At 44.7% G+C, this 18604-nt stretch overlaps 1 protein-coding gene across 6 annotated transcripts in view; it reads right to left on the bottom strand.

The window, feature by feature from the left end:
- Window positions 1–18604, bottom strand: part of LOC147117045 (partitioning defective 3 homolog) — an 862692-nt gene that overhangs the window by 391152 nt on the left and 452936 nt on the right. For all 6 annotated transcript variants that reach the window (XM_085987637.1, XM_085987633.1, XM_085987634.1 and 3 more), the window contains exons 4-5: window positions 17816–17991; window positions 7170–7331 (exon numbers count right to left, since the gene is read on the bottom strand). In XM_085987637.1, coding sequence (XP_085843763.1) covers window positions 7170–7331; window positions 17816–17991 — 338 coding nt within the window. The remainder of the gene's footprint in view (window positions 1–7169; window positions 7332–17815; window positions 17992–18604) is intronic.

The following is an 18604-nucleotide window of genomic DNA, read 5'->3' as shown; positions in this document are numbered from 1 at the left end:
CACAGATGCTGCCTGACCTGCTGAGTATTTCCAGCATTTTCTGTTTTTATTGCAGATTTCCAGCATCCGCAGTATTGTGCTTTTGTGTTGTGGTCAGCATCTTACTTGCCTTTGAGAGAGTTGTCCCTGGAACAGTTCAACAATGGGACCACTTCCTACTTGTTGTGTATCAATCAGAATCAGCGCGTGCGCTAAGCCTGAGACAACTGTTTGAGGTGGCCATAAGCAGTAAGGAATCTGCCAAGCATTAATCAAAAGCTCCAGCATAGCATTGGTTCAACTGCAGAACTCCAAGTGGAGCAATATTGAGGCTGGTGCTGGTAGTTGTTGGCGTCCAATAGGATTTCAGCACATAATCCAAACCTGTATAAATCAGTACGGCCCAGTCTGTGCATCATTGTAAAAAATATCCTGAGTGCTTCCAGCTTATTAAAGTTAAAAGTGTGTTTCTTGGCAGAATCAGAAATGTCTCTGCCCCTGTAGGAATCAAGCTTGGACATTCTTGTTATTAGGATAGTTCTCCAGTGAGCAAGATAATCACATTAAACCCTCCTGCAAAGTTGAGAACAGGCTTTACACTCATGAAAGGTTTACATTTGGGGGCAGCGGAGTGGGCGTCACTCATTGGGAAAGGCAAATTTTCAAACTGAGAGCTGGCACAGAGAGGAGGCCAAAGATGAGTCAATGGGACCAAACACACAGAAATAAACCCCAGCGGGCCGATAATGAGGCTAAGCAATTATAAAAAAAAGGAGGAAAATGTGCTGTCAGTGACCAAGGAAAATGTGAAGCTTCACAGAAATGTTTTGAAAATTGAAAAACTTTCAAAAAGACTTGTTACAGAATTGCTGGCAGAGAAGAAAATGCAAAAAGGGGCAAAAAAAGACCAGAATATTCAAAACTGCTTCAGACAATGGGAGAAGAGAGTCACAGATGTGGTTCAGAGTGAGGCCTCACAAACAACAGAGTAAGGGAAAACCACCTGACCAAAATGCCACTGTAAGGGTGCAACTATCTTGAAGGTTATATATTTTACCCCATGCAACACCATCATTGTCTTATTCATAAGTCAGCGCTGAATGAATGAGAATAAACGATAAATTAAATTCCATATCAGCCAACGGAATATTTGGAAATATATTTTACTGCAAAAAGATCAAAACGCAAGCAATTGCACTGCTGTAGTCGCAACTCAATGATCACAATTAAATGACCTGTTAGCCTCGCATCAGTAGCTGGAAAAATGCTGGAACCTATTATAAAGGATGCAATAACTGGGCACTTAGAAACTAATACAGTAGTAAGATTGGGCAGAGTCAACATGGATTTATGAAAGGGAAATCCTGTTTGACAAACCGATTGGAGTTCTTTGAGGATGTAACTTGTGGAGTAGACAAAGGGGAACCAGTAGATGTGGTGCATTTGGATTTTCAGAAGGCCTTTGATAAGGTCCCACACAAGAGGTTGGTGAACAAAATTAAGGCACATGGAATTGGGGGTAATATACCAGCATGCATTGAAAATTGGTTAACAGACAGAAAACAAAGAGTAGGGATAAACGGGTCTTTGTCAGGATGGCAGGCTGTGACTAGTGGGGTACCGCAAGGATCGGTGCTTGGGCCCCAGCTATTCACAACCGACAGGAAACTTTCGTTTAACCAGAGGTTAAAAGTCCGGAAAGTTCTATCTACCGGTAAAATTCAGGAGCCGTTTTCTATAAGTTTTTTTGCTTCTCGTTGCTTTTTTTTTTCCCCAGTCAGGCTCTGCAAGGTCTGTAGCTAAGCAACAGCTTCAGCTAGAGATGCTTGCAGCTGCAGCCGACTGTTTTGAAGCTGTTGCTAAGCAACAGGGTTTGTTGATTCACACGGAGCTGAAAAGCTCTGATGTTTTAACATTGCCGCTGGTTTATACGGCAGTTTTGATCTAACGGCACCAGCTCAGTCCCGTCAGTGCCGGATACCAGAAAGTTTCCTGTATATCAATGATTTGGATGAGGGGACTAAATGTAACATTTCCAAATTTGCTGATGATACAAAGCTAGGTGGCAGTGTCAGTTGCGAAGAGGACGTGAAGAGGTTTCAAGCGGATCTCGACAGGCTCAGTGAGTGGGCGAGAACATGGCAGATGGAATATTATGTGGATAAATGTGAAGTTATCCACATTGGTAGAAAAAACAGAAAGGCAGAGTATTTCCTAAATGGTGAAAGATTGGGGAATGCAAATGCTCAAAGGAACCTGGGTGTCCTTATACATGAGTCACTGAAAGTGAATGTGCAGGTGCAGAAAGCCATTAGGAAGGCAAATTGTATGCTGGCCTTCATTACAAGAGGATTTAAGTACAGGAGTAAAGAAGTTTTACTCCAATTATATGGGGCCTTGGTGAGACCACACCTGGAGTACTGGGTACAATTTTGGTCTCCTGACCTGAGGAAGGATATACTTGCCATAGAGGGAGTGCAACGAAGGTTCACGAGGTTGATTCCTGGGATGGCGGGACTGCCGTATGAGAAGAGATTGAGTAAACTAGGCCTGTATTCTCTTGAATTCAGAAGAATGAGAGGGGATCTCATTGAAGCGTACAAAATTATTACAGGGCTTGATAGGATGGATGCTGGGAGAATATTTCCCTTGGCTGGGGAGTTTAGAACCAGGGGCCACAGCCTCAGGATAAAGGGTAGGCCATTCAGGACTGAGATGAGAAGAAATTTCTTCACACAGAGGGTGGTGAATCTTTGGAATTCTCTACCCCAGAGGGCTGTGGAGGCTCAGTCATTGGGTATATTCAAAATAGAAGTTGATAGATTTGTGACTAGTAAAGGCATCAAGGGATATGGCGATAAGGCTGGTGAATGGAATTGAGGCAGAAGATCAGCCATGAACTCATTGAATGGCGGAGCAGGCTCGAAGGGCCAAATGGCCTACTCCTGCTCCTATTCTTATGTTCTTATATGGTAAACATTTCAGTATTCAGGGCTCCATCCATCAAGTGTGCACATGAGTAAACTGAGCTTCGTTCCTCAGCGGTGTTGGGTTTGAAATGTTCACTAGACCACTGGAAAGCACCAGAAAACTGGCTCAAATTGGAATTTACCTAAGGCATGGCCAGAAGGCATTGAATTTTAGAATCGTAGTGTAGGGAATATTCCTGTAATACACTAAACAAAACAACCCTGTAATGCTAGGCTGTGAAACACAAACTGCATGGATTATACAGTACGTCAATTAAGAGATATTCTAAATGTGAGTAAAAAGCTGGACAAACACTTCCTGGGTTCAAATGAGGTTTATTAACAATGCAGGCTTCATTTTGACAAATAGTGACATTAACTGAACCCCTTAATTGTATTCCAGGCAGTTTACTCGCTCACCTGTCCATCACTGCTACAGATTCCTAATGTAAATACCAGAAACGCATAGCTTATTTCACTCTGAACAGTTACAAAAAGGCAATCAGCAATACTTTATGTTTGATTAAGTGAAATGTAGAAAAATACGCACACTCCATATCTCCAAATAAAATATTTGTGTGAAGCAGTCAACTGAGAGCTGGTGAGGCCGAAGCTATTAAACTATGCAGTTGTCATGCATTATTTAAAATCGCAAGTGCTCGATCCACACCAGCCTGCCACTCATTCACAAGGAAACATCACCACTGGATATCTGGCCAAAAACAAACTTTACATACACAGCTCAGCTGATGCGAACACACACAGGCTCCCAACAATTTCCAGTTAAAGTAAAATGTGTCATTTCTCCCCAGACAGTCTGACAGTGAGCCTGAGCAAACCAGCTAATTTCAGTAAAACTAAGCAGCATTAGACTATTGCTTGGTACAAAATGCGAGGCCACACAGATATGGGTTTTGCAAATAAAACCTATTTTTAAAAAGTTTCTCTGTTGAAATATATCACGTGGAACGTACGCACACACAGAATACAAGTGCAAAGCGTACGGTCACGTGCTCATTCATGCTCTCGCCACACTGTGTGATGCAACTGCAGTGACCTACAGGACGACAGAATAGAATTGGTCCAATCAAAAAAACAAACATTCGTAAATTTAAAGACTCTTGTAATATTTCTGTGCCAAAATAAATACAGGAGTAATCAGCTTCAGTAATTTGTTCAAATAATATTGGGAGCTGAAGGAGAATTGTGGTTTTTTGGTCCCTTACCTCCACCAAGGTTACCAACCCTCTCGGATTGCCCGGGACTCTCTCACAATAGGGCATGGATCTCCTGGGCACTGCTGCTAGCAGCCTGGGAGGGGAGTCGGGGGCTCGGGAGTCAAGTGGGAGAGGGAGACTGAGGTATGGGGGGTCGGGGAAAGAGGGAGACTGGGGAATGGGGGCAGGAAGATGTGCAGAAAGAGGGAGGCTGGGAGGATTGGGGCTCGAGCGAATGGGGAAAGAGGGAGAGCGGGGAACATGTTGGACGTGGGAACCAGCATTTTCTGTAGAGCCAGGAGCAGCGGAAATGTGGTGATTGGGAGTGGTGCAGCCAGTAAAGGGCGGAGAGCAACCTGAGAACTTTAGTGTGGGAGAACAGTGAAAGATTGTTTCCACTGGTGGGGAACACGGGGATGGAGAGCGGGGACTCTCACTGGAAGAACCAAGGGGAAGGGAAAAGGGAGGCTTTTGAACCGATGGCGATCAGACCATGGAATCCTTCATCACAAGTGGATATTGAGGTTGAGACTAGAACATTATTTAAAAGGAAATGGGATAAATAATTGAAGAGGAGGAATATAAAAGGATCTGGGTGGGGGAATGGGGTTACAGGAGAGAGCGTCAGCACCAGCAGAGTCACCAGGGATCGAACGGCCTCCTCCTGTGCTGCGCTTTCCATCATGCTATGAAAACTCCGCTTTATTGCGTCTAGCCCAGAAAGTGGTTTAGAAACGCTGAGTTTAGGTTGATTTGCCCCGTGAGAAGTGCCCTAAACACTGAGCTCGCTGCCCTTTGTTCAATCTCTCGGGTTGGTTCAAATCGGCCCGAGCCAGCCAGTTTTCATCGGATCATAGAATCACAGACACAGAAGGAGGCCATTCGGCCCAGCGAGTCTGCACTGGCTCTTTCGACGAGCTATCCAGTAAGTCCCACTACCCTGTCCTTTCCCCGTATCCCTGCAATTTTTTCTCCTTAAATATTTATCCAATTCCCTTTTGAAGGTTACTGTTGAATCTGTATCCACCACCCTATCAGGCAGTGCATTCCAAATCCTAACCACTCTGTGTAAAAAAGTTTTTCCTCATGTCGCCTCTGGTTCTTTTGCCAATCACCTTAAATCTGTGGCCCTCATTATTGACTCATGATTTTAAACACCTCTCGCAAATCTCCTCTTAGCCTTCTCTGTTCCAAGGAGAACAACCCCAGTCTTCCCTAGGTCTATCCACATAACTGTATTCCCCCATCCCTGGAACCATTCCAGTAAATCTCTTCTGTACCCTCTCCAAAGCCTTCATGTCCTTCCTAAAATGTGGTGCCCAGATTTGGACACAATACTCCAGCTAGAGCCGAACTAATGTTTTATATAAGTTTAGCACAATTTTCTGGTTTTTGTACTCTGCCTCTATTTATAAAGCCCAGGATCCCATATGCTTGATCAACTGCTTTGTTAACCTGTTCTGCCACCTTCAAAGATTTGTGCACAAACACCCCCAAGAGACTCTGTTCTTGCACCCCCTTTAAATTTGTACCATTTAGTGTGTACGGTCTCTCCTCATTCTTCCTACCAAAATGTCTCACCTCACACTTCTCTGCATTGAATTTCATCTGCCATGTGTCCGCCCATTCCACCAGCCTGTCAATGTCCTCTTGAAGTCTATTACTATCTTCACTGTTGGCTGCACTTCCAAGTTTTGTATCATCTGCAAATTTCAAAATTGTGCCCTGTATCCCCAAGTCCAAGTCATTAATAGATATAAAAAACAGCAGTGGTCCAGGTACTGAACCTTGGGGAATGCCACAGTATACCTCCCTCCAGTCCGAAAAACAGCCAGTCACCACAACTCTCTGTTTTGACGTGTGAAGTCCAAGTACAGATCAACTCTGACTGAGACTCCCAGTTCAGAGTTGTAACCTTCACACGAAAACAGAGTCCCAACCAGAGTCCAAGGAGATATTGTGCCACTTAAAAGTCCTTCTTCTCAGAAGGAGGCTCCAGGTCTCGCCACAGCAACCAAGCTGGAAGCAGGAACCTTACGGCATGTAAGGGCAGTGAAATCCAATCCGGATCCCCCACTGCCATGGCACCATCCTATGCCTAGCTGCAATCCTTATAAAGGATAGTGACACCATAGTACTTTTTCCCACTATAAAGTTAACATGTCTGAGATACTTGAGAAGTTTATTCCTCATTAATTTACTTGCACGTATAATTTCAATTTGACACAATATGCTATTTGCAGAAATGCCTATACCTTCCAAGTGTCGTGAAGATAGGCGGATTTTGTTTCTTGAGATAGTGGAAATCTTACCAATGACACATCTGCCACTACTTTTTGTTGTTACAAAATAAGAATCGTAAATATAAATAGCTTGCGCCCAGAGCACTGTGAACTGTGCAGTATGCTGTGCAGAGATCCAGACCAGAACATTCCATTTCCTTCACTGCAATGGAGCTGCTATTTTAATTATTTTAGCAGTGGGCTCTGGACAGGATGACATTAATGAACAGCATGCTTTTGAATGAAGTAGAAAATTACATAGCACATTAAGTGGAGTATAAACTGGCCATTTCCTCAAACCACCAATATAATGGAAGGATGTTGCCAACAGTGGCAGGAATTTTTATTTTATTTATTTATTTATTTATTTATTATTATTATTTTTTTTAAGAACTGCTGGATTTCTGCTCAAGACAGAAGAAAAACCCAAACGCACTGCAGAAGATTGGATCTGTGGGTAAATTATGCCCGCAAATGCCACCTTCAGTGGTCCACACACATGCAGCTATACAGAGTTAACGCTCTAGAGTGAATCTGTGTAAACGTCAACATTAGGAATCCAATTCTGACGAAGGGTCCACACCCGAAATGTAAACGTATCTGACATGTTATCTGATGCTGACAAACCTGCTGAGTGTTTCTAGCATTTTCTGGTTTTTGTTTGATTTCCAGCATCTGCAGATTTGGCTGATTTGGGTATGGAATGGAATTCATTAATTTACCTGCTCCTGCCGTTCCAGCCATTTGTCCACCATAGGATGAGTGGCGCTTAAAGAAGATCGGGCATTGTCTCGCTGAAACTGATTCGACCAATGGCCAGCATCTCGCGGTAAACTCCTGTAGTTGTCCTGTCCATTCACTGGATTCCTCGGAGTCGTTTCCTTCTATATCATTTAGTAAACACAGAAACAGTGCATTATTTAGTCTTTAACTACTTAAGTAGGCAATCAATGTGTTTTTTTAATTAAACACAAGTTCACTCAGATAAGATTATCATTCACCCACAGCATGAAATTCATGTGGACCGGAATTTTTCTGTCTTTTTCATTATTAATGCATCAGAATTTACAAGTTGTTGCTGTTGTTGTGGCAGTTTCGATAAAGCAGTAACAATCTGCAGAACCTTATTCGTTCTTGCTGCAGCAGCGAGCTTTTTCCCCAAACATGTTATTGCCTGAAATAAAAACAAACAATGCCGGAAATACTCAGCAGATCAGGTAGCATCTGCGCAGAGAGAAACAGATTTAATGTTTCAGGTCGATGCCTGTTTCTCTCTCCACAGATACTGCCTGACCTGCTGAGTATTTCCAGCATTTCCTGTTTTTATTTCAGATTTCCAGCATCCGCAGTATTTTGCTTTTGTATAAGTTATTGCCTGAATTGTCCAGGGTGATAACACAAGTTGTAGATGGATTGTAGATTGAGCGTAGGATTGCCAACCCTGCCGGATTGCCCAGGTGTCTCCCAGAATCAAGGATAGATCTCACAGGCACTGCTATGAGCAACCTGGGTGAAAATAGTTAGTAGAGTTGATGGGCAGCGCCAGTGCACCAATGAGAAGAGGCCCTTTGACAGGTGGGATCTCCATCAGGGCAGCACTCCCTCAGTACTGCACTGAAGTGCCAGCCGAGATTATGTGCACAAGTCTATACAGACTTGAACCCATGACCTTCCAATTCTGAGGCATGGGTCCCATCATCGAGCCAAGGCTGGCACTGCAGGATAAATTTGCTCTCATCTGAAAAGGCTCGTCGCTATATAGGGGCATTTTATGAGCACTCGCGGTGCTAATGGGGGGGGTGGGGAGGAGGCTAAATTGGAAAATCTTGTACAGGAAACTCTTTGGTATCCGGCACTGACGGGACTGGGATGGTGCCGGTTGATTAAAAATTCCGGATGACGGAGAGGGTTATCTACCGAAGCTATTTTTAACAAACAAAAATTTAAAAAATCAAAAAATGTGCAGTATACAGTAATGGGGTACTCACCTACAGATTGTTGTGTTAAATGGATGGTGGAAGATGCTTGATTAAATACAGTACTGCCAGTTGAGGGTAATCCATAACTCTTGAATTGCTTAACAGTAAAACAAAACTTATACAGTAAACGGCTGAAAACAGTGCGGGAGAGTCAGACTCCTGTTATTGAGGTGTTCGGACTTCCGACTGCGCCAAGAAGCCGAGTAGTGGCAGTTTGCAGAACTACTCCCACTGACTAACTCGGCCACCGCGGGAGACTCGGACTCAGAGTCGGCAACATTTCCGGTTATTGAGGTGTTGTTTTCGGAGTATGAATTTTGCCGGTTAATAGAGAATTCCAGATATTTAGGTGCCATTTAAACGAGAGTTTCCTGTATTTATAATGGGCATCCTTTTAGTTTATATTTGAATAAAGCACTTTTTGAGGAACTCCCAAATTTCATAACCAAAATTTGTATTGTTGAGCTGACAGTTGTCTCCTTGTCTTCTCCTCCCCCACCAATTTACTGTCTGAAGTGACACTACCACCGGCTCAATTTTCCTTCAAGGTGAATGAGATCAAGCCCCATCAGTCCTAAACAGGTCGAAACATCCTCCTTCAAATTGTGAAGTTGCAGTCAAAGTCAGTTTTCATGGCTTTAGGGTACAGAGAAGCTATTTATTCAATTGTCTGATCTCTTGGGGGTGGTGTTTGAGGAAAAGTATTTGCCCTGCATGCACAGAGATTTTAAAGAAAAAAATCAATTTTTATTCCGTGTAAACAAGACAGTGGAAGCACAGGAATGTGAAAGAGGGCCAGAGATTCAGGCTGCTAGTTTATACTGGCAAGCCACCAATTGGGCTATCTACATCAAAACTATTACAGTAGATCGATATTGCTGACTTGGGAATGATGTAAAAGTAGATAATTCAGCATGTATATAGCAACAAAAGTAAGTTGGGTTTGAGAATGAATCTATCATTTGATTTTTTTCACTGAAATAAACAACGTTGAGGGGAGAGCTACAGGGTTTTCAAAAGTATGAAAATTGAGGCGCTAAACTGTGAAACATTGCTTTTCACCGAGTAAGGAATCATAAGAACATTAGAATTAGGAGCAGGCCATACAGTCCCTCGAGCCTGCTCCGCCATTCAATAAGAACATGGCTGAACTTCGACCTCAACTTCACTTTCCCGCCCAATCCCCATATCCCTTGATTCCCCTAGAGTCCAAAAATCTATCGCTCTCAGCCTTGAATATACTCAACGATTCAGCAAGAATCATCAAGAAATGGGCATAGAATGAGGATTATCAAGAAACGAGATATCAAGAAACGGCTCAGCACACTGGATACATGGGCAAAATAATTGAATTCCAGAGATAAGGGGAGAGTGACTGCCCTTGACATCAAGGCAGCATTTGACCAAGTGTGGCATCAAGGAGCCCTAGTAAAATTGAAGTCAATGGGAATCAGGGGGAAAACTCTCCACTGGCTGGAGTCATACGAAGCATAAAGGAAGATGGTTGTGGTTGTTGGAGGTCAATCATCTCAGCCCCAGGACATAACTGCAGGAGTTCCTCAGGGCAGTGTCCTAGGCCCAACCATCTTCAGCTGCTTCATCAATGACCTTCCCTCCATCATAAGGTCAGAAGTGGGGATGTTCGCTGATGATTGCAATGTTCAGTTCCATTCGCAACTCCTCAGAAAATGAAGCAGTCCATGACTGCATTCAGCAAGATCTGGATGACATTCAGGATTGGGCTGATAAGTGGCAAGTTACATTCGTGCCACACAGTGCCAGGCAATCCAACAAGCGAGAGTCTAACCACCTCCCCTTGACATTCAACAGCATTACCATCGCCAAATCCCCCACCATCAACATCCTGGGACGGGGGGTCACCATTTGAACATAAGAAATAGGAGCAGGAGTAGGCCATTCGGCCCGTCAAGCCTGTTCCGCATTGACCAGAAACTTAACAGGACCAGCCACATAAACACTGTGGCAACAAGAGCAGATCAGAGGCTGGGTATTCTGCGGCGAGTGTCTCGCCACCTGACTCCCCAAAGCCTTTCTACCATCTACAAGGCACAAGTTAGCAGTGTGATGGAATACTCTCCACCTGCCTAGATGAGTGCAGCTCCAACAACACAAGAACATCCAGGAAAAAGCAGCCCACTTGGTCGGCATCTCATCCACCACCTTAAAAATTCACTCGCTCCACCACCAGCACACCGTGGCTGCAGTGTGTACCATCTACAAGATGCACTGCAGCAACTCGCCAAGGCTTCTTTGGCAGCACCTCCCAAACCCACGACCTCTACCACCTAGAAGGGCAAGGGCAGCAGGAGCATCGGAACACCATCACCTCCACGTTCCCCTCCAAGTTACACACCATCCTGACTTGGAAATATATCGCCATTCCTTCATCGTCGCTGGGTCAAAATCCTGGAACTCTCTCCCTAACAGCACTGTGGGAGTACCTTCACCACACGGACTGCAGCAGTTCAAGATGGTAGCCCATCACCACTTTCTCAAGGGCAATTAGAGATGGGCAATAAATGCTGGCCTTGCCAGTGACACCCACATCCCGGAACAAATATTTAAAAAATCACTAGAAGAACGATGGGGAAGTTCGAAAAAATGTTTTCACACAGAGGGTTATGAGAACATGGAATACTTTATCAGAAGTGGCTGCTGAGGCAGAGATGAAAACATCATTCAAGAGGAAACTGGTTAAGCATTTGAAAAAGAATATAAAAGGAAGGGAAGAGTGTTGTGTATGTACCTTGAAGAGAAGAACTGATTCTATACTGCAGTACCGGCAGTGGCCACCCCTGTATATAAAGCCATAGCAGGCTTCAGTACTTCAGTCTTTAGTTACCCTCTGTTCAGTAAATACCTGTTATTATTGTTCTCCTGCAGTCCGTGTATTATTTATACTCGGACACTACATTGGCGACGAACAGGTTCAAACTCACCTGCAGTACTGCATCACCTCACGGGGATCTTTCCCTGAGAAGAAGCTTCTTGGAGGTCGAAGTCAGAACAACGGGCGTCGACCGCGGGCAACTACCCAAGGATCCATCGGAGATCGGAGAGTTGCAGGAGAGGCTGTGGAGAGCTGGGCTTGGCTCCCCAGTCAAGGCGTTCCAGCAAATCATGCTGGTAGCAGGTAGTGCGCTGACCCTTCCGGACTGCGGCGGGCTCGAGCTCGATCGAGCGGCTCTGCAAAGGGGCTGTGCAGCGTCGTCGGGAGGAAAAGAGAGAGAGAGGGTGGAGCGCACAGGGTGCGGTCGGTGCTCAAGAACCGGGCAGCGTAGCGAAAATAAAACAAGGGGAAGGAAAAGTGAGACGCGCCGAAGCCGTGGGTCGCCGCCATTACCCTATAGAACACTAGGAGCAGCGTGGCAGCAAGGGGAAGAAGGAAAAGTGCGGGAGGCACCATTTTATTCCATTGGGGAAGAAGGAAAAGCGCGGGAGGCACCATTTTATTCCATTGGGGAAGAAGGAAAAGCGCGGGAGGCCGAAAAGTGGCAGTATCACTGCTTTCGACAACGAGGTAGAAGACTGGACCACGTATGTGGAAAGAATTGAAGTGTACTGCGAGGCAAATGAGGTGGCCGATGCAAAGAAGGCGTCGGTATTATTAAATTTGATGGGTGCGAGAACGTACGGCCTATTGCGGAATTTAATTACCCCAGCTAAACCAATGGAGAAAAGTTTTGAAGAGATTGTTAATATCTTACAGGAACACCTAAACCCTACACCGCTGCTGATAGCAGAAAGATTCAAGTTCCATAAAAGAACCCAGCACAAAGATGAGAGCAATGCTGACTATCTTAAGGAACTACGCAAGTTATCGAAGCACTGCCAGTTCGGAGCAGGACTGGCAGACACCTTAAGGGATAAGTTTGTCTGCGGGCTCCAGAGTGAAGGAACCCAGAAATGACTACTTTCGGAAAAGGACCTGATGCTAGAACAGGCTTTCAGTGTGGCAGTATCCTACGAAGCAGCAGCACGGGGAGTTGCGGAAATACAACAGAAACCACAAGAATACAGCGCTAACGAAATGGCGCATGGAACAGAAAAGTGCTATCGCTGCGGCAGAACAACCCATGATCAGAAGGACTGCTGGTTTAAGGACAAAGTATGCAGGCAATGTGGGAAAATGGGACACATAGCAAGAGTCTGCAGGTCAGGAAAGAAAACCAACACTACAAGAACTACTAAGGAAAAGTACAAGAAAGTAAAGAAATTGACAGACAGTAGTTCGGAAGATCAGGAGAGTGATAAGGACTCCAGGAGCAGGAGGCTAAGTTGTCTAAAGTTACACAACGTGATCGCAAAGGAGGATCACCGAACCATTTGGGTCACCCTCATGATAGCAGGGTCCCCAGTAAAGGTGGAATTGGACACAGGATCAGCCCTAACTGTCATGAATCGACGAGACTATGAGCGGCTATTCTCACACATACCCTTGAAGGACACGTCCATTGTATTGAAGACATACACGGGGCAAAAAGTCTACCCCAGAGGAAAAATAAGGGTGCCAGTTGAATACAACGGCAAGGAAACACAGAAACTGTACCTATATATACTATCAGATGGAGGACCACCATTTTTGGGACGTGAATGGATCCGAAAAATACAATTGGATTGGCATTCCATTCAGGCGCTAACTGTGACTGATAAAAAGGATGATGACGTCACACCTGGACGACTGTCAAAGATTCTAACTGACACGAAAGTGGTGTTCCAACAAGGACTTGTGACTCTAAAAGGAGTAGCAGCAATGATAAAAATCGAAGATAACGCAAACCCAAAATTGTTTACGGCCAGACCGGTACCTTACGTGATCCGCCCAGCCGTTGAAGCAGAGCTGGAGAGTCTGGAGCGTTCGGGTGTGCTGTCCAAGGTGGACTGGAGCGAGTGGGCCACACCCATCATTCTTGTAATGAAGAAATCATTGAGCAGCACGCCTGGGGAACCGAAGAAGGTTCGCATCTGTGGGGGCTTCAAGGTAACTGTGAACCCAGTCCTGCACACAGTACAATATCCACTTCCACAGATAGAAGACATTTTCACCTCACTATCTGGAGGGAAACGCTTTACAAAGATTGATCTGGCCCAAGCGTATCTACAAATGGAGGTGGAAGAAGCATCTAGGAAAGACCTCACGATAAACACTCACAAAGGCCTTTACCAGTACAATCGACTGGTATTCGGGGTAGCATCAGCCCCGGCTATTTGGCAGAGGGCGATGGAACAAGTCCTGCAAGGGATCCCGGGGACCCAGTGTTATTTGGACGACATCCTGGTTATGGGCGAAAATGACAGTGAACACCTTGCCAACCTGGAGCAGGTGCTCACGAGATTACAGGAATATGGGCTACGAACCAACCGCCCCAAATGCGAGTTCTTCAGGAGACAAATCTCGTATTGTGGCCACATGATTGATGAGGAAGGGTTGCATAAGTTGCCAGACAAGATTGAGGCTGTAGTCAAGGCTCCAGCGCCGGAAAATGTGTCGCAACCGAGGTCGTTCCTCGGGTTGGTGAACTACTACCATAACTTCTTGCCGAATTTATCTACAATTCTGCACCCACTGAACGCCCTACTGCAAACTGGAGTAACATGGAAATGGAGTGATGAGTGTAAGCGTGCCTTTCAGAAATGTAAATGCCTAATCACTTCAAAAGAAGTGTTGGCCCACTACAATCCAACACTACCAATTCGGTTAGCATGTGATGCGTCTCCCTACGGCATCGGAGCGGTGCTGTCACACAAATTCCTTGACGGTTCAGAGAGGCCAATAGCCTTTGCGTCGCGCTCGTTAACCTCAGCAGAGCGTAACTACGCCCAGATTGACGGGGAGGCCCTCAGCCTGGTGTGCGGGGTGAAGAAGTTCAATCACTATCTGCACGGGCAGAAATTCACCCTACTGACTGATCATCAGCCCCTGGTCTCCATTTTTAACCCAAAGAAGGGCATTCCGGTGATGGCGGCGCAACAGCTGCAAAGATGGTCACTTTTTCTAGGGGCACATCAGTATGACAGAGTACAAAGGTACGAAACAGCATGGAAACGCTGATGGGCTGTCGTGCCTACCGTTGCCTACGGTAGAGGAAGCACCTGCAGTGGACCCTGTTGAGATATTCCATGCGACTATAGTCGAATGTCTACCTGTTACAAACTCGAGTATAGAGAAGGAAAGCCGAAATAACCCGACACTCTCTCAGGTCTATGATTTGACGGTGAAGGGATGGCCAGCACATGGCGACTCACTGTTGCCAGCATTCTCGCCAAGGAGAGAACAGCTGTCAGTGTGCCGGGGGACCGTGATGTGTGGATCCCGAGTGGTAATTCCACCCAAATTGAGAGATAGAGTGCTCAATGAGCTTCATGAGGGTCATCTGGGAGGGGTAAAAATGAAGAGCCTAGCCAGGGTGTTTGTGTGGTGGCCGGGAATCGATAAAGAAATCGAGGATATGACCAAGAGATGCACAGGATGCCAGAAGGTCCAAAACGCTCCACCACAGGCCCCGCTACATCCATGGGAGTGGCCCTCATCTCCATGGCAACGGGTACACATTGATTTTGCTGGTCCATTTATGGACTCAATGTTCCTAATCGCTGTGGACGCCCATTCGAAATGGCCAGAGGTCATCAAAATGTCCTCCACCACCACGGAGAAAACTATTGCAGTCCTACGGACCATCTTCGCCAGGAATGGCTTGCCAGAACAGATTTGCTCCGACAATGGGCCACAGTTTGTGTCCGAGGATTTCCGGAGGTTTCTGAGGAATAATGGGGTGAAACATTACACATCTGCCCCATATCATCCAGCCACAAATGGATTGGCTGAGAGGTTTGTTCAGACCTTTAAAAAGGCAATAAAGGCAATGCATAATGACGACATACCACTACAACACAAGGTGGATAATTTCTTGTTTGCTTACCGGAATGCGACACATGCAGTCACCAACCAAGCTCCAGCCGTAATGTTCTTCAACCGAAGGCTAAGATGTCGCCTGGATTTGCTCAAACCAAACATAAGACGAGATGTTGAGGATAAGCAATTCCAGCACATAAATGAGAAGCCAACCAGGAGCTTCAAGCTAGGGCAACCAGTCTTGGCCCGCGACGACCGAACAGAAAAATGGCAGCCAGGAACGATATGCACACAGCAGAGACCACTAATGTACACAGTGGACGTTGGAGAGAGCATCGTGAGACGCCATGCTGACCAGATTCTAGAGTCACAGGAACAAGCCAAACCCATACCACGAGCAGGTGCACCTGGTAATCAACCCGAAGTACAGATTGCGTCTCCCTCAGAAGCAGTGGTATTGGATGCTGACAAACCAACCAATGACAATGAACCAGGATCAACTCTGCCGCAAGAACAGGATACTCGAGAAAGGCGCTATCCAGTCAGGATCAGACAGCCTCCTCAAAGACTGAACTTATAAATGATTATTTCAGTTGATGTATATAGTACAGAGAAAATTGTAATTGTAATTAGTTATTATTTAGTTGTTAAATGAGTGTTATGTACTGTTTATCTAAAAGGGGAGGAATTGTTGTGTATGTACCTTTAAGAGAAGAACTGATTCTATACTGCAGTACCGGCAGTGACCACCCCTGTATATAAAGCCATAGCAGGCTTCTGTACTTCAGTCTTTAGTTGCCCTCTGTTCAGTAAATACCTGTTATTATTGTTCTCCTGCAGTCCGTGTATTATTTATACTCGGACACTACAAAGAGCAGAGAAGGGGAATAAGATTAGCTATCTCCTATTTGAAGAACTGACAGCACCAGGGGCATGATGGGCCGAATGGCCTCTTTTTGTAATGTAATTTCAAGGATTCTATGAATCCAGGCTAGGAAAAAAAAACTTTTTCTTATCCCCAAACCAAGGTTGCTCTTCAAACTCCACAGGCCAGATTAAATAACAATTTCCACCACAGTTCAAACTAAATATAATCACTTTTCCAGTTACATTTAAGCTTTACATATTCACAACACATACATCTTAGCAATGTGCTGTGCACAAAAAAACTCCTCTGTGCAGATTGTTCTGTACAAGTAACTACAGCAAACTTTATTATCCAGCACCGACGGGACCGGCGTGGTGCCGGTTTATCAAAAAGTCCGGATTACAGAGAGGTATAGTTTAAAAGGTACGAGAGCACCGTACACAGCAACAAATCCAGGCTTCCCTGTTGCTTAGCAACCTGTGCAGGAACTCCGGCCACAGACCAAGCGTTCCTATTGCTTAGCAACAAGTGCACAAACCCCAGTTACACAGCCACAGATCCAGGAACTGCCACTAATATGAAGTAAAACTTACCTGAACCTACTCCTGAATTTTGTCGGTTAACAGAGATTTGCGGTTATTTAGGTGCCGGTTAAAAGAGAGTTTCCTGTAAACACCAAACTCCCATACAGCGTATATTTCTATTACAAATAATGGAAATTACACTCAATCATCTGAACAATTTCAGTATCTACCAGTCACCTCAGATAAGTGTCTATATTTTAACAGTACTAGACAATGCTCAAGTCATTTTTATTGCTGCCTTATACAATTTTGAAGTGTTTCCGACATTTTTAGCCAATTGATGGTTACTCAGCTTTAGACATTAAGGCATGTGAATGATTGGAAGCTATATCACAATGTGGTTGGAACAAGACTGCAAGCTGTTTCTTTTCCCAAAGACCTCCGTTTCAGACATCATCAGGGCAGGTTTCGCGGTAATAAAACTGGATTCAGCCGGAGGATTGGAAATAATAAAAAATACAGGATACTAAGACTGCAGATTTATGGTCTAAGAATTCAACAACAGCAGCCACTGGGTGAAGGGAAAGCATTGTACAAGATTAGAGTCTGCATTGACAGCTAATATGTATTGAAATAGGATTAGCCAAGTGATATTTTAAAGGTAAATTAATCATAAAAGGGTCAATATGCATCACTTTACTAAACCATCTTCCCAACAATTTAGCATATTGCCATTTTCAAAGCAATGTAATGTTGTCATAGTTGGATAAATCAGCCATTGCAGTTAAGGAAATTATACTCTCTCGTTCCCCCGTCCCTGGAGAATACAGATCTCACTAGTTTCTTGCTCATTTGAAATGCCCTTTGGAAATGGGTACAGTGTATTCATCTTATTAATTTTATTTCGTTAGAAGTTCACCTGAAAATTCAATATTCAAGTCCAAAAAAATTGAGTGGCGTTGTGTGTTTTGCTGCCGTGTTTCCTACATTACAACAGTGTCTACACTTCAAAAAAAAGTACTTCAAGCAAGGCACGTTGGGATGTCCCGAGGCCATGAAAGGCACTATATAAATGCAAGTCTTTCTTTCAAATCTCGAATTAAGAGCAAAGCTGCGAACCCACCTTTTTTCTGTCAAGGCTACTGGATGTTTGGCTTGGCTTTGGAAAGCCCGGCGTTGTAGACCAACGGGTGGGGTTTTTGCGAGAGGGCTCCGCTGGATTAAGATTAGGTCCCGTTACAGAGGACAAAAGACCAATCAGTGCAGGGTCACTGCTGCGTCGCACGTGGAGTGGCATGTCTGATGAGAGAAAAAAGTAATTTTACCATTTTTGTCATAACCTGTCTCTAACCGTGAAAGGCTACAAAACAACAGCGACAACACTTCAAAAGTAAACCATTGGCTACAAAGTGCTTTGGGACATGATGCCATGAAAGGCTGTAGAAAATACAAGTTCTCCATCTCCGAAAGATGGGGGAGGGATGAATGTTTCCAATGTCATGCACTTTCTTCCTTAAACCAATTTATTTATATTTTCCCCTACTTCGAACATTTCCCAAAAACCTTCCTAATAATTGGGACTGAATACTTTTGAAATGGCATTAATAGCTTTGTGATTAGCATAGGAAACTGGGAACGGCGTGCTTCCACACCCAACACAATGAGGTGTAACAACAGAAAACGCTGGAAAAACTCAGCAAGCCAGGCAACATCCGTGGAGAGAAAGAGAGTCAGCGTTTCAGGTCGAAACCCTTCGTCAGAACTGAGAAAAAAGCAGGAAATGAAACAGATTAAAAAGCCAGTTTGGGGGCTGGGAAATGGGGGAGGGGATGAAAGAACAAAAGGGAAGGTCTGTGAGGGGTGAAGAGACATTAAGAGATATTCAAGGCGAGACGAGATGGTAATAGGACAG

This window comes from Somniosus microcephalus, chromosome 5, assembly GCF_052327205.1.
Source record: "Somniosus microcephalus isolate GS21.2 chromosome 5, FLI_Smic_1.0, whole genome shotgun sequence".
In the NCBI taxonomy this organism is placed as follows: Eukaryota; Metazoa; Chordata; class Chondrichthyes; order Squaliformes; family Somniosidae; genus Somniosus; species Somniosus microcephalus.
The sequence above is the reverse complement of the archived record's forward strand: the minus strand, read 5'-3'. Positions and strand labels throughout refer to the sequence as shown.